At 46.2% G+C, this 15186-nt stretch overlaps 1 protein-coding gene across 1 annotated transcript; it reads left to right on the plus strand.

Moving 5' to 3' along the window:
- The first annotated feature begins 7489 nt into the window (after positions 1-7489).
- LOC101532004 (secretoglobin family 1D member 1) lies at positions 7490-14940 on the plus strand. Its single transcript, XM_004596778.2, has 3 exons — positions 7490-7633; positions 12841-13028; positions 14806-14940. The coding sequence occupies exons 1-3, from the start codon at positions 7579-7581 to the stop codon at positions 14833-14835; spliced, it is 273 nt and encodes a 90-aa protein (XP_004596835.2). The 5' UTR covers positions 7490-7578; the 3' UTR covers positions 14836-14940.
- The last annotated feature ends 246 nt before the right edge of the window (positions 14941-15186 follow it).

A 15186-nucleotide genomic window follows, 5' to 3' on the forward strand; every position in this document is an offset into this window, starting at 1 on the left:
CTCCAGCGAACTGAGCCGCCTATCCAAGCCACTTCTGAAGAACCATAGGTCTTAATGACCACGGAAATTCCATTCGATTTATTGTAGCTTTCCGGATATTATGTCTCCAGATGCTGTTTGAAGCGAAATTGAAAGTGAGTGGATGAACGGGATCATACATTCCTTTGTGAAAAAAACTTGCAATGGAGGAAATAAAAAAGAAACAATAAAGTCCTTATGCAAAATGACTTTATTCCTAAGTGAGGAATGAGTTCAGCTTGTTGTTTTCTGTGTTGTTGGTTGAGAGGGGACCTGCCTGGCTTTTATCCATGCAATAGGCCATCAATGAATACTGCAACCTATACCTAAAACCAAAACCCCTCATTGAAAAGCAGAACCCCGCCTCCTGTCTCCCTTAGCACAAGGTGTCCTTGCTTGCCTTTTATCAAAAAGAATTCAATGATTTAAGGGAGTGATGCAGCTGGCCTTATAGGCTTCTAATCAGCTGACTCAAGGATTCATTTTCTTTTCCAATGGACAAGAATGGTGGCTGGTGTTGTGCTGGAGTGATTCGGGCGGGGGAATTCCAGGTCAGCACAGAATGTAGCTGCTGCATTTGCTATAACCTGCCAACCAACTGGAGCCCACGTGGCCAACATAAATTCCCCCAAGAGCATGACATGACCAATCAAAGGAAGGTCATGAGATCCACTGACCAACTAAGAACTTGGACACTAGCTGATCATGCACCTCTCAGCCCCAATTCCGGTACACAGAGTTCTCATTCCAACTCTTCAGGGAGGCCAGGAAATCAGCAGTGGCTCCCTGGCTTGTTCCTCTGAGCTTTGCACTAAATACCTGCTTTCTTCCACCACCCCTATGTTAGTGATTGGCTTTCTGCACAGTGGGTGAGTTAACCAGTTTGGGGGCTCTACTGTGGTGGGGTAGGCTTGGAAGCCACTCCCCTACCACCATCTAGGTGTTCCCTCCTGCCCACCTGTGATGTTTGAAGAACCTAGGTGTTTTCTACTTTTGTAATTTCTGCCTTGCTTGCTTGGCTTGGGGCTGTGTGAGCTCCAGGCCTGACAGTCCATACATGATACCTGGCAGGTCACGTAGGCAGAGCATGCTTCAGGAAGGTGTGCTTGTTAGATAAGTTGCTCACTGCCCTATAGCCCACCAGTTTGTACTTTTTGAAAGTTGCTTGCTTCAAATCCACCAACAGAAGCCTGCCAACTTGCTCTTTTTAAAGGTTAACAGTTAAACTGACCAATCATGGCATTGTGTGGAACTGGCCCGAAATGTATAAAAGCCCTGTGCTGTTGAACCTCAGCCCTTTTTTTCTCTCTGGCACTTTTTGCTGCTGATCCTGATTCTGCTGTTGCTGCTGCCCATCCTGCCGGGCTGGGGTGACAGTTGGGAGCCTAGGCCAGCCTGAATAAACTGCCCTTAGTCGTTGGCACCGACTTCAGACTCTTGATGATTTTCTGGGGATGGCAAAATTTGGGCACAACAATGTTCACCTGTTATCATCTGGAACCTCAGAGGGGGCGGCATTGCATTGTTGCGTAACCACTCCCCTCACAAGCCCCAATAAAGACTCCTGCTGAGCAGAGGCTGGCGCTCTTGGTCCTGTGCTCCCATTGTTCTGGCACTCTGGACTCTTGGTCTCCGCAGTACCTCTGAAGACAGGTATCCCCTGAGCATGGCCCCTATGTGTCTGTACTCCTCACCCTCTGTCTACTGCTTATGTAGGACAATGAAGGTAGCAATGTTATTTCTGATTTGTGTACTATCAGGAGTTCCAGGAGAGGTGAGGCTTAGCTGCAGTGGAATGTGGGCAGAGAAGCCAGGGAAAGGTGAATGTTTGCAACTTTGTAAGTGTGTCTAGGCTATTTGTAACATGTCTCTTAGGATAACTTCTGTTGTTGGGGAGCTGGCACATAGATCTTCAGCTTAATGGATGGACTCCAGGGTAATGACTATCTGTTCCTCTTGGGGTTGTGATTGACTGGGTTGCCATATGGACTTGTGATTTGCTGTTTCTAGTGGGCCCTGTTATCACCAAGCTTAGTTAATAAAAACTTCTTAATAAACTGTAGACATGTCTGGCATGATCTTGTTCACACCCCACGACGCAACCAGCTTAAGGTGTTGTTTGGCAACAAACTGCTGAATTATACTTAGGTGTACACCACATTCTAGGCAGTTCCCTCTCAGGTCATGGGACAGGACCTTCCCTATGGTTTTCTGAAAAAGAACAACCTGGCCACAAATAAGGATGTTGGTTTGCATACCTTGCTGCCTGAGAGCTTCCTGAATGTGCACTCAACCCACCTTGTGAGTCATCCCTGTGAAATTTCCTGGGGAGAGTTGGGAGTGTGCAACTGGGGCACAGAAGTGAAGAAATTCCAGTGCATTCCCTGTGAGACTGAGGCTATAGCTGGTTAAGTTTCTTCTCTAGTGTCTTCATATCCATCAGCTAAGTAAAGCTCCACATTTCACCCCTTTATTTGCCATTCTCATATTTCTGTCATACTTTTGGGTCAGAAATACTTGCTTCTTTCACCCCAGGTGAGGTTCCTTTGGGGACTCCCCAACTAGACTGCTGGACTTAGGCATTGGCCAAAGAGAAAAATCACAGGATGTGTGTTCTGACAATGGAGTGTACGTATTGGGATTGAGGTTGTTTGAGAGGATCCAGATGGAATAATAGGCAATTAGGGTCTCTGGTCCCTGGTAAAGTTATCTTTTTAAATATAAAATTGAGTTTCTCCCCATTTTTTACCCTTCCAAGAACATGTTCTCCCTTGAGCAATATGTATCAATAACCATATCTTAAGAGTTGTTGTCATAACAAAGGCAAGGACACATAGAATGTACTAATCACATCTATGGCTTCTTATTGTCAAAGAGATGGTGCCTGAGTTTCCAGCTTATTATCAGAAAGGGAGGAGGAAGCCACCAGTCCCACCCTTTTGATGTCCTTTGGTTCTGGACAAGGTGCTACATCACTGCCCACTGTTGTTGTGGGGCGTGACTGAGATCATACCAGACATGTCTACAGTTTATTAAAGAGTCTTTTTAAACCAAGCTTGGTGATAACAGGGCCCACTAGAAACAGCAAATCACAAGTCCATATGGCAACCCAGTCAATCACAACCCCAAGAGGAACAGATAGTCATTACCCTGGAGTCCATCCATTAAGCCGAAGATCTATGTGCCAGCTCCCCAACAACAGAAGTTATCCTAAGAGACATGTTACAAATAGCCTAGACACACTTACAAAGCTGCAAACATTCACCTTTCCCTGGCTTCTCTGCCCACATTCCACTGCAGCTAAGCCTCACCTCTCCTGGAACTCCTGATAGTACACAAATCAGAAATAACATTGCTACCTTCATTGTCCTACATAAGCAGTAGACAGAGGGTGAGGAGTACAGACACACAGGGGCCATGCTCAGGGGATACCTGTCCTGGGGAGGCCAGAGGAATGGGAGCACAAAACCAGGCACAGAACCAAGAGCGCCAGCCTCTGCTCAGCAGGAGTCTTTATTGGGGCTTGTGAGGGGAGTGGTTACGCAACAATGCAATGCCGCCCCCTCTCAGATGACAGGTGAGAGTCACAGGTGGGCATAGTGAACACCTAGGTGGTGGTGGTGGGGCGAGGGGTGGCCGAGGGCTTTTCTCTTTAAGGATGGAATTAGCATTCCATTGCTGTTAGGCCCCACCTTTAGGACAGAGTGTGGGGGACACAGCCACATTCCATTTGCCCACTGTCAATGGGTGCTGGCTATCACTAGCTGCACCCATAACAAAGTCACTTTTCAACATAAAATCTTGCTTCTTCCACATTGTTTTCATTCTTCCAAGGGCACATTCTAAGCTCCTTGATGGAAAGCAAAGGGACAAAATCAGAATATCAGTTTCCATCTCTGAGTTATTGTCATGACAAAAGCAAAGAGATGGTACCTGATTCTTTAGTTTCTTGTAAGAATGGGGAGGGAAAGGCCAGTCACACCCTTCTGACTGGCCTTAGTCCCTCTCCTGGGATGTTGATTAAAAGACACCCTTCCACCATTTTCTCAGGTCTTTCCTCCCTTAGAGGCCCCTCCTGTCACTGTGACAGGAGACCTCTGTCTGTTAAATAAATTTTGCTTTGCACACTGAAATTGCATGCAAATTCTTCTTTCATGTGAGGCAAGAATTGAGTTTGCTCTTTTATTTTGAACCAAATTCCATGTAATTTTTACTTGAAAACCAATATATAGAGAGGAGAGACAGAAAGAATATCTTGCAACCAATGGTTCACTCCCCAAATGGCCACAACTGCTGGAGCTGTGTTGATCCAGAGCCAGTAGCCAAGAATCCTCCCTAAGTCTGAATGGGTTGTATATTTTTGAGGTGTGACTGCTTCTCAGAGGTGGAGTTCGATATTACACCTTGCTGAGCTTTGATTAAAGCAATATTGATGGTTGTGTATGCAGGTTATGAAGTTCTTTGTATTTTTGAAGCAGGTGGAAAAAAAAAAGCCGGAAGAATACAATTAAGATGCAGAACTTAAAACAAGTAGATGATGTCTGGATTAGAAACAATGGTGGAAGCATGAGATGCTACAGCTGACTGTAATTCACGTGCGTATCTGGAGTCCCAGGGTTCTGCTGGAATAACTAAAGCCTAGGAGAACTTAAATGTTGATGTGATGAACATCAGTGCCCATAATCATAGGGACAACAAAAAGCTTTGACTCTTACTTTAATTACACAAAGCTGTTGAGAATGGGAAATCTTTCTGCTAGGAAAGTAAAATATGTAATTTTTTTTGGTTTGTTCATTTTTAGGCAGTCACCTTGTTTGTAATTTGACAAAATCTATTCAAGAAATGAGCCAGAGGCAGACCCTGAGAAGCTCAAGTGTCCCTATGGGGATGGCAGCCCCACAAGATGTTGACAGATACCACCAGGAGCATCCCAAGTTAAGGTTTTTAAATGCTCAAACCACCTTCTGGGTAACAAGAAAAACCAGATCAGGCAGTAAAGAACAAGACACTGCCAATCAGATAAGGGCACAGAGAGCCAGGTGAGAGCCGTAAGCAATTTACAGATGCAAAAACAAGCCATGTGGGAGAGGATTACAGCCCCAAACAGCCGAAGACAGTCAAAACCAGTCTTTTAAGCAGAACAAACATGAGTCATTGGCCATATATCTGGGACTTGCCTTTCAGCTCTTGCTCAAGTGGATAGGGGCTTGGGTCACCAGGAAATTAAGATGGAGTCACAGTTGTACCCTGTAATGGGGTAGGACTTCAGGGAGGTGGTCTATTACAACCTTTTAGGCACTAAGCAATTTTTTGGTTTTTAGTTTTTTTCTCCCCCAGCTGAGATACAAAATTTCATTCAATCAGTGTGAGCATTCTTGCCTCCCTAAAATTACTAATAAAACAGAAATATGTGTGCTTTGTTTCAGCATTCTCAGTGATACTTAGTGCAGGGCTGAACATGGTGGTTTTCCTGAATTTCATGGCTCCTTGTCCTATGTGTCTGGTTCCTTCTGGGTCACAGTTTGTTCTTAAAATGAGTTTCATGCACTTCAAGCATGACTTAGTCTGCCTGTAGACTTCAAGAATCATCAGGAATAAGAGGGGCTGGCTACCATCACCAGGCGGAAACTCTCATTTTGGAATATCTTTAAGTTAATATCAGTTTCCATGCCACAACGGCTATACCTACTGGAGTCTGCTGTTGGACTTGTCCACTTCGCTGTGTCTGCCAAGCAATGTTTGATTAAGTAGACTACTTGCTATTCTGGAATTTTCTACACAGTGAAAGAAATCCGCTGGGACAGTGTTAGATTGGGCAGAGCAGAAGTCACTCCACCATCCTAAGTGGATACTTCCATCCAGGAATGTTTGGAATGATGAATCACCCTAACCTTGCCTCTCTGCAGAAGGTCAGCACCCTTCATGATGAATACCCCGCCCTATGCATCATAAGCGTGTGCAAACCGCGGAGCTGCTGCCTGCTCCCATCCCCCATGCCTAAGATGTATAAAAGCCCAGGGCTGTATGCCCTGGCTGGCCATTTCCCACATGTGGTCACCCCTACCATGTGGAAGTGGTCCTGGGCCCTCTGCCACAAGGGAGCAGTCCCTTAGGCTCTCCCCTGACGAATAAAATTCTCTGCACTAAAAGCTCTTCTATCTCCCTCACTCCATCACCTTCTAAAGCCAGCAATGCCTGGTTCTTTCTTGAAACGATCACTGATTTACTGGTCATGTTCTTTAAGTGTTTCAAACATACCCCATGTGATCAGTGAATATTCTGACATGCATTTCATTGAATTAAGAGATGGATTTGAGCGTGACATCTTCACATGTTCTAATGATTCTCCGTGTAAAAGGCAGATGTCTCTATGATAATCTCTTTTGTTTATGATATTCAGTTTCATGATTTTGTACTAACAGTTGCATGCATTTCAACATATTTTGGTGATGGTATCCTTTTTCTCCCTGACTTTTGAAAAAGATCATTTTATTTCTGTAAAGTGAATACATTTCATGAATCAAACTTGTGGGGATGTGAAAAATGACAGCACATTCAATTCTTGTCTCACACAAAAGAATTTTCATTCTGACAATTTCAGTGTGCAAAGTGAGATTTATTTAAGACAGGCAGATCTCCTGCCATAGTGACAGGAAGGAGTTCCGCGGGAGGAAAGACCCTAGAAAACAGTGCAAGTGGTGTCTTATTATTTTTTTTTTTAAGATTTACTTATTTTTATTGCAAAGTCAGATAAACAGAGAGGAGAAGAGACAGAGAGGGAGATCTTCCGTCCAATGATTCACTCCCCAAGTGACTGCGACAGCTGGTGCTGCACCGATCCGAAGCCAGGAGCCAGGAGTTTCCTCCAGGTCTCCCACACGGGTGCAGGATCCCAAGACTTTGGGTGAGCTGTCCTCGACTGCTTTCCCAGGCCACAAGCAGGGAGCTGGATGGGAAGCAGAGCTTCTGGAATTAGAACTGGAGCCCATTTGGGATCCTGGCGCATTCAACGCAAGGACTTTAGCTGCTAGGCCACGGCACCGGGCCTGAACGTGGTGTCTTTTAAGGACAATTCTGAGAGAACTGAGTCAATCACACAGACAGGAGACAATTGGGGTCTTTTTGGGACCTGCTTTCCTCTACTATTGTGCATTCCCTCAGCTTCCTGGGTCCTCTAGCCCAATCCTACCATTCTCAAAATGCACTGATGACTCTACTTTTACAGCATAAAGATAACCAAAACCTCACAAGTCACTTGAGGCCCCAAGGGGTCATCTCAAGGACTCCTGAGTGCACACTGGCAATACAGGACAGAGTTGCCTCCGGCTGTTTTCACGTGTGGAGTGAGAGGATGTGGGGAGTGACGCTGATGGCTGGCCAGAGGTCTAACTTCCCGAGAAAGGACATTTGGAAGCCGGATCTTTTGTCCTGGCACCTGCCACTGTGGGCAGGACTAAGGAAAAGTCAAGTACAAATTGCCCTGGGATCCAGGGCTGCAAAGCACTGCAGTAGAGAACTCTTTCTACTCTGAATTTAAGAACTCCAAGCAAAATTCACAATATGAGGCTGTCTGTGTCTCTCCTGCTGATCACTCTGGCCCTTTGCTGCCATAAGGGTGAGTTTCCTTTGTGACGTGTCTGGTAGGCTCTTGGCTCTGTACACCAGGTAATGTTATTTGGGCTGGGCATGGGGCCTGGAAAAACCCAATATTCTAAAGACTTATGGTAATGCTCCATCCTCAGGACCCATGCTTCATTTTTCAATTCCCAATGACCAAGAAACTTGGCAGGAAAACCTCTGGAGGAGGTTTTAGGAAGTGTGGCTTGAGCGCCATGCTTTGACTGGCATGTAGGTTTCCAGTAGTCAGAGCTGCAATGAGAGACCCAGGCATGACTGTGCCCTGCCTCATCTGAGTCTTTCATTCTTTGACAAAATGCTGAGTCTCTTGTGACCTTTTCTAATCACTGGTGTCTAGAACCAGCACCTTAAGGAACTGGGAGAATAAAATCAGATTAGATGCATTAAGAAACAGTAGTCAAGGGCCCGACATGGTAGCGTAGTGGTTAAAGTTCTCGTCTTGCACTCCCAGGATGCCATATGGGCGCTGGTTCTAATCCCTACAGCTCCACTTCCCATCCAGTTCCCTGCTTGTGGCCTGCTTGTGGCAGTCAAGGACGGCCCAAAGCTTTGGGACCCTGCACTCATGTGGGAGACCTGGAGGAAGCTCCTGGCTCCTGGCTTCAGATTGGCTCAGCACCGGCCATTGCGGTTGTTTGGGGAGTGAATCATCAGACGGAAGCTCTTCCTCTCTGTCTCTGCTCCTGTCTGTATATCTGACTTTGCAATAAAAATAAATAAATCTTAAAAAAAAAAAAAAAGAAACAGTAGTCCAAAGGACCACTTCTTATGTTTGCAGCGTCCAGAGGGTCTTCTCCCCAGAGACTTTCTGGTACCCATTGAACCCTCAGCTTCTTAAGTCATGAGTTGAAGCAGGTGAAACTTTATACAGGGGAGGCTGTCTGTGTAGCATGCAATCACAGAGGAATTAGTACTTTTGGAATCTTAGTTTTAAACCTTCAGATGAGTATCAGTTTTGTAGAAGTGCCAGCAATGAGGGTGAGACAACAGATCTAACAGCAACAAGATTTTTTGTGAAATTAGGATCGATTGTATCTGCTCTTATCACAATACAATGCTTTGTCTATCTGCCTGTCTGCAGGATGTCCCAGGATGTCTGAGACCTACTTATCCTTTGATTTTCTTTACCTGTCACTGGATCCCTATGTTGCCTCTGATTCTATCGTTTCCAAATTCCACCCTAAGCTTGATGTCTTTTTTTTTTTAAAGATTTATTTATTTTGATTACAAAGTCAGACATACAGAGAGGAGAAGAGTCAGACAAGAAGATCTTCTGTCCGATGATTCACTCCTCAAGTGACCATAACGGCCGATGCTGTGCCAATCCGAAGCCAGGAGCCAGGAGCTTCTTCCAGGTCTCCCACATGGGTGCAGGGTCCCAAGGCTTTGGGCCGTCCTCAACTGCTTTCACAGGCCACAAGCAGGGAGCTGGATGGAAACAGAGCTTCTGGGATTAGAACTGGTGCCCATATGGGATCCTGGCGCGTGCTCAAGGTGAGAACTTTAGTTGCTAAAGGCCCAGCACCGGGCGCTTGATGTCTTAGTATAAGGTCACAGTAGATCCTATTAGGATCATTTTTTGGATGCAGGATAGACCAAAGCCTAGAAAAACAGGGAACATAATGCAAGGAAAACTAATTTTTCCAAATCTCCCACTTGGATACTCTTTTCTCCCCCCAGACTTTCTAAGGATTCTGGTTGCCCCTTCATAACGAAAGAGCCCTTCAAATTTTCCTATATGAGCTTCTTAGGGGTGGGGAGATTGATGATCTCTTTTTGAACTTTAGCTTCTGTTTGCATCTAAAGGTTTGTTTTGAATTCCCCCAATATCTACCTGAAAACAAGTTCGAACATCTTAATAAAACCGCTGGCTCTTCTGCAGATTGGCTTTCACTTCTCAGATCTGTGGCAATTTCTTTCTTTCTTTCTTTTTTTTTTTCTTTTGTCACTCACTTTCTTTTTATATATATATATGTATATATATATATATATATATATATATATATATATATAATAATCTTACTTAGTTGATTAGGGTACAAAGGGTCAAGGGCTACAGGAAAGTGGGTAAGACCATTGTTTCCACACTAATATCATTTTCCCCCTGTATCTGGGGTCAGGGGAGAAACAAAAGGAAAAGCCCTACCCAGCCTCCCACCCATCCCAGGTCACCGACGTGAAGCTCAAGCAGGTTTGATAGTTCCACAGTTCTGAACTGCTGCCAATCTCGCCGTTCCAATTGTGATGAAATCTATTCAGAATCCACTGGCTGACACAGTCTCTTCATGGTTGGTGTTTTGAGATCAGCAGTTCAGTTGGAGGGATCTCCAAAGAAATTTGTCTGAGGTGATCCCAGACCTAATTCTTGTATGTGCTTGCCAGTACAGGGTCCGGCACAGTCTATTGCCCCAATCAGCTTATGCACATGCTGGTTGTTGCAATTGCTGGGTCAGTTCTGTTTCCTGCTCTGTCGTTCATGCGAACTAATGGGTGTTGTAGTCCAGCCCAATCCTACTCCCTTCATGCTTGGCCCTCACGCAAACCAGTGGGAGCTGCAGCCTAGTTGGGGTGACTCCCCATAACTCCCACCAGGCCTGCCCTCTACCCTGGTTCCCATGCCTGCCAGTATGTACCTCAGACTTGTTCAGTCTATCCCACATCCCCTTTAGGTCTTGTACTTGTCAATGGCCATTGAAGCCTAGTTCAACCCAACCAAGCCTACTATCCAGCTCACACATACTGACGGGGGTGTCTTTCTATCCAGCTACCCTGCCTTTGTCCTGGTTTTCGTGATCTCGAGTGGGAGTGGTAACCCAAGAGGGAGGTGCCCACTATCTCACTACTAGGCCACTCCTACTTCCAGATTATGCACTTTCCAGGTGGTTCTGGAGTTTAACTTGACAGATTTAGCCCCCAGTGCCAGCCTCTGCCATCTGATGATGTGACAAAGCCTAACCAACCCTCACCCACTCTAAGTTTTGCTTGCACCAGTTGGAACAGTCAGCCCAACCTGGCCTTTCCCTGATCTAGCTCACATGAGGTCCATAGGTGTTGTAGCCCAGCCTGGTCTGGTCTGCCCCCATCCCAACTCATGCTCTCCAATGGGAGTGGTTGTGCAGCAAGGGAGCTCACATTCCCCCTGCTGGCTTTGCCCCCTCTCTCCCTGATTCTCACATGCGCTGTTTGGGGGCTGCAACCACATCTGGTATGGCTCACCTCACCTTGGCATTCCTTAATGTGCATTGGTTTTGTGTCACAACTGAACCTGACCTGACCCACACTCTATGCTGGTGCTCGGATTCGCCAGTGGGTGATGTGAACGGGTTCAGCCTGGTCTGCCCCCCACCTATGCCAAATGTATGCTGGTTGGTATCTTCCTCTGGCCTGGTCTGGGTTGCTCCATATCGTGGTTCTTGTGCTCACCTGTAGGGGCTGTGTTCCGTCAGAGGAGTTTCCCAAGCTCCTGCTTCAGAACCTCTCCCTATGCCAGATCTTGCGTGTACTCGTGGTTGCATGGGCCAGCCCTCCTTGCTGGCCTTCAATCCATTCCAGTTCTTGGTGTTGGCTGTTTCAGCCCAGCCAAGGCTTGTCCACACCCAGACACTGCTCACACCTGGCTCAGGAGGGGCAGAGACCTCGCCTAGTCCGTTCTACATCTACCCAGGTTCTCCAGAGCGCCAGATGGTGCTGGCGCCTAGCCAGGCTTGGTGCGTCCAGCCCCAGTCCACACTTGTGCCAAGGGAAATTGCAGCCATATCCGGACCAGAATGCAACCCCCCACTCTGGCCCCTGCATTCTCCTGTGGGAAGCCCAACCCAGCAAGGGTGTACTCTCACAGCTCCCCAAGCAAGCCTATTCCCAGCCCTAGATTATGTGCATGGCAGTGGTTACTCTGACCCAGCTGGTTTAGCCCCTCACCTGTCTCAGCTTTTGCCTTCGATGCAGTGGCCTAGTATCCCTGGCTCATGCGGACAAGTTGGTGTAAGTACCTAGTTTGTCATGACCTGTGCTCCATCCTGATTTCTTTTCTTTTTTTGTGAGTTGAGGTTTGCTTGGCCCTGTCCGGGCTGCCCCTTCCAGTTGTAGCTCAACCCACCCTACAGCCTATTTTAGGATGCACTTTCGGGAGTTGCTGCCTTAATCTGCCCAGACTAATGTCAGTTCCTTTAACCATAAGTGATGGCAGGTGCCATGGTCATACCTAGCTCAGCCCGCTGCCACTCCAGCTTGTGAGCTACCCAGCAGGACTTGTATTTCCACAGGCTTGAGCCCACACTTCCCCCACAGAATCTACCCCCGAACCTGGTTGTCTTACGTGCTGGTTAGTGTCTTGACTCTGCCGAGTGTGACCAGTCCCCTGTTCCACCACCCAGTTAGGTACTGGTACCTAGCCCTGTCAGACAGGACCCCATCTATAGCTTTGGTGTGGAGTGGTGTGTGACAGTCAGTCATGCTCTATGCTAACAGCCTATCTCAGGATTCCCATTTGGGCTGGTGAATCAGTCTAGCCCAAATAGGTCTTTTGGACTCCTCTCTCCAAACCACCAGTCTCAGTCCCCAAGCTTGCCCGAAAGTTTCATGACCCTGTTACTGGGAATCACCCAGAATTCATCCCTCACCTACACTCACACTGGCCTTATTCATGGGTGTCCCCAGGAAGCAATTACATATCCTAAAAGCCCCAGATCTCGCCGCTGGGCGGCCAGCAGGCAGAGCCTGGCACCACTTGGTGTGCTGGCCACCCAAAGCCTAGGTCTCGGTCACTGCTTTCCGGCAGTAACTTTGGCCTGAGTCTCAAAATGGGGCCGGCCTGGATGGGGCACCCCCCACAGTCGCCACACTGCAGGGAGCTGCTTTTTCCCAACCCCATGGCCTGAACCCCTCCTCTGTCACTCACTTTCAAACTGGATTCTCCAGGTTGTATTTTTGCTCAATATCCATGTTGATTACATGGCTAATTTAGTTTATAAGGAGAGAAATTTCAGAAAGCAATACATGTGAGTTCGAAAACACACAGACACCAGTTGAGTGATTCAAAAACTCATTTGATGTGCAGGGTCTTTCACTTTCATGAGAACAATCCTATACTGGGAACAGAAACCTTGATGATCTTGTCTAGACTTACCAAAAAGCCATGGGGGAAACACTTGATTTGTGAGCATTATTTCTCCTCTTCTGTTGTAGGCAATGCTGTCGTCTGCCCAGCTGTTCTTGCTGAACACACAGGATTTCTACTGGGTACTGAAAACCAGTTCAGAGTACAACTGGCTTTGTATAGTGCACCACGAGAGGCTTCTGAGGCAATGATAACAGTGAAGAAATGCACAGATAAGATCAACTATTTGAAAAGGGTGCTGGTTGAAGAAGCATTGGTAATTTTTTTCTCCTTTCTGTGGTAGCAGTGCCTGATCAGCCATACAGACAAGTCCAGATGTACCTGCGGTCATGTTGCCACTCTGTGAGGCACAAGAGAAACGAGCACCTATTTTGTTGCTCATCTCACATAAGGTGACCCAGGACAAAGTCTGGATACTTTCAGCACACATGCTGGATTAAACTCAGGCACAGCCTTCTTTCTGAGCAAGTTCCTCCTCAGGTTATCTACTTGGTGGTCAAGCACTTCTTTGGGTCCTGAAAGGGAAAGTCTGGGCTGCAAGTGGTGATGTTCAATGGTTCAACTCTCTGCTCTCCCACCCAGGAGATTCCTCAGAGCAAGCTCCGTTCTCCTAGGATGTGTCAGTAAACTGTGGGGTCTCATGGGGTTTGGGGACTAGATCATGGAGTCGGAGAGGGTGTGGAAAGGGGCAGGCCCTCTGCCAAAAATAGGTAGTGGCAATCTCAGTTTCTACACTAGAGTGCAGACAGAAATCCACTTACAGTTCCTTATTACCCAATTTCCCCCCTCCTTGCCTCTGAGTCTCTTTATTGTCACACGAGTAGAAGACATCCTTGCTGGTTTATCTCCTAAAGTGCTGCACTGAGCATTTACATGGGTTTTGTATTGACAACGGATGATTTAGAAGGCTCTTTCCACTCATGTACATCTGGGTTTAGACTGTGACATTCAGTTACAAAGCCTATCAAAAATGGAGTTCACTGGTGAGAATTCCATGGCAAAGTGGCAGAACTGGTACCCTGGTAGACTGGAATCTCCTGAATATGGCAATTCCCAAAATCCCATCCCAATTCTGCTCTAGGTTTCTCAGCTATGGATGTCCTGCTGGAGATGGAAAAGATTCAACTGTATCCAACTGTGCTGAGAATTGAGAGCTGACAACTCTGATCCTTTGTGCGGATTTACTTACTCTGTTCTATTACAGACCTGAACCACACACTTCTGCCATTCAGGATGTCAGAAGGATTTTCAAGTCATATTGTTAAAAAAAATCATGATTTGAAAATTGTTCCAAAATCACCTTATTTTATAATTGCACTACTCTGTGTGAACTAAAGGTTTGCTTACTTACTTGAGAGTCAGAGTAACAAAGAACAAAGGACAACCAGTGGGGGTGGGGGAGGGAATGGGGGTCAGAGAGAGCCAGAGAGCCAGAGAGAGAGAGTAACAAAGAGAGAGAGAGAGAGATTAAGATAGAGTAAGAAAGAGAGATAGAGATAGTCAGAGAGAGAGAGAGAGAGAGAGAGAGAGAAATAGTAAGAGAGAGAGAGAGAGAGAGAGAGATCCTTCACCCATTCTTTGTTTCCCAAATGGCTGCAGCAGTTGCCAGGACTGTGCCAAGTTAAAGCCAGGGAACAGGTCCTTCATCCAGGCCTCCCACTTGGATGGAAGAGGTCAAACGTTTGGAATAGTCAAAACATGTACCAGTACCCACTGGGAAGTCAGTGTCATAAACAGTGACTTTATATGGTAACACCACAATGCTGACCCCTCTGTGAGCTTGTTAAAGTAAGCTGGTCTTTTATTTATTTTGGGATGATCATTTCCAAATCTTGCATGTTTCGCTGCAAGTTTTTCCAGTTTTGTACCCTGATTTCACCCTGTTATGGTTTCTTCCATTTTTTGCCAACCAAATAATTTTTTGTTTAATAGACAAAACTCCAATTACACCCTCGTTTTGTTAACTTGCTACTTTCAGGGCAATTATCTGATCTTATGTATTTTTTCTGTGTCTTTCTGTGCTTCAATTTCAGGGAGAAATTGTGTTACGGTGTCCTCTCTGAGTTGTGAAAAATATCAGACCCTGGTTTTTCAAGGATACCCTAATCTTAAGTTCAGAACATAAAGGTTTCCATGTCTTGCTTCAATAAATCACTTTCCTTGCTTTACTCTGTGTGCCTTTCTTTGTTTCACTAAAAAAAGGATTTATTTAATTTTATTGGAAAGGTAAATTTCAGAGAGAAGGAGAGACAGAGAGAAAATATCTTCCATGTGCTGGTTCATTCCCCAAGTGGCCTTAACAGCCGGAAATGACTACTCCAAAGCCAGGAGTCAGAAGCTTTCTGAAGGGCTCCCATGTGGGTGCAGGTTCCCAAGGCTTTGGGCCATCCTCGACTGTTTTCCTAAGTCACAAG

This window comes from Ochotona princeps, chromosome 4 (assembly GCF_030435755.1).
Source record: "Ochotona princeps isolate mOchPri1 chromosome 4, mOchPri1.hap1, whole genome shotgun sequence".
Classification (NCBI taxonomy): Eukaryota; Metazoa; Chordata; class Mammalia; order Lagomorpha; family Ochotonidae; genus Ochotona; species Ochotona princeps.

What these genes read in the sequence shown, in the direction of transcription:
- LOC101532004 (XM_004596778.2), top strand. Translation starts at nt 7,579, where the DNA reads ATGAGGCTGTCTGTGTCTCTCCTGCTGATCACTCTGGCCCTTTGCTGC. An exon ending in GGCCCTTTGCTGCCATAAGG is followed by an intron (nt 7,634 to 12,840) that starts GTGAGTTTCCTT and finishes CTTCTGTTGTAG; the next exon opens with GCAATGCTGTCGTCTGCCCA. An exon ending in TGCTGGTTGAAGAAGCATTG is followed by an intron (nt 13,029 to 14,805) that starts GTAATTTTTTTC and finishes CTTCAATTTCAG; the next exon opens with GGAGAAATTGTGTTACGGTG.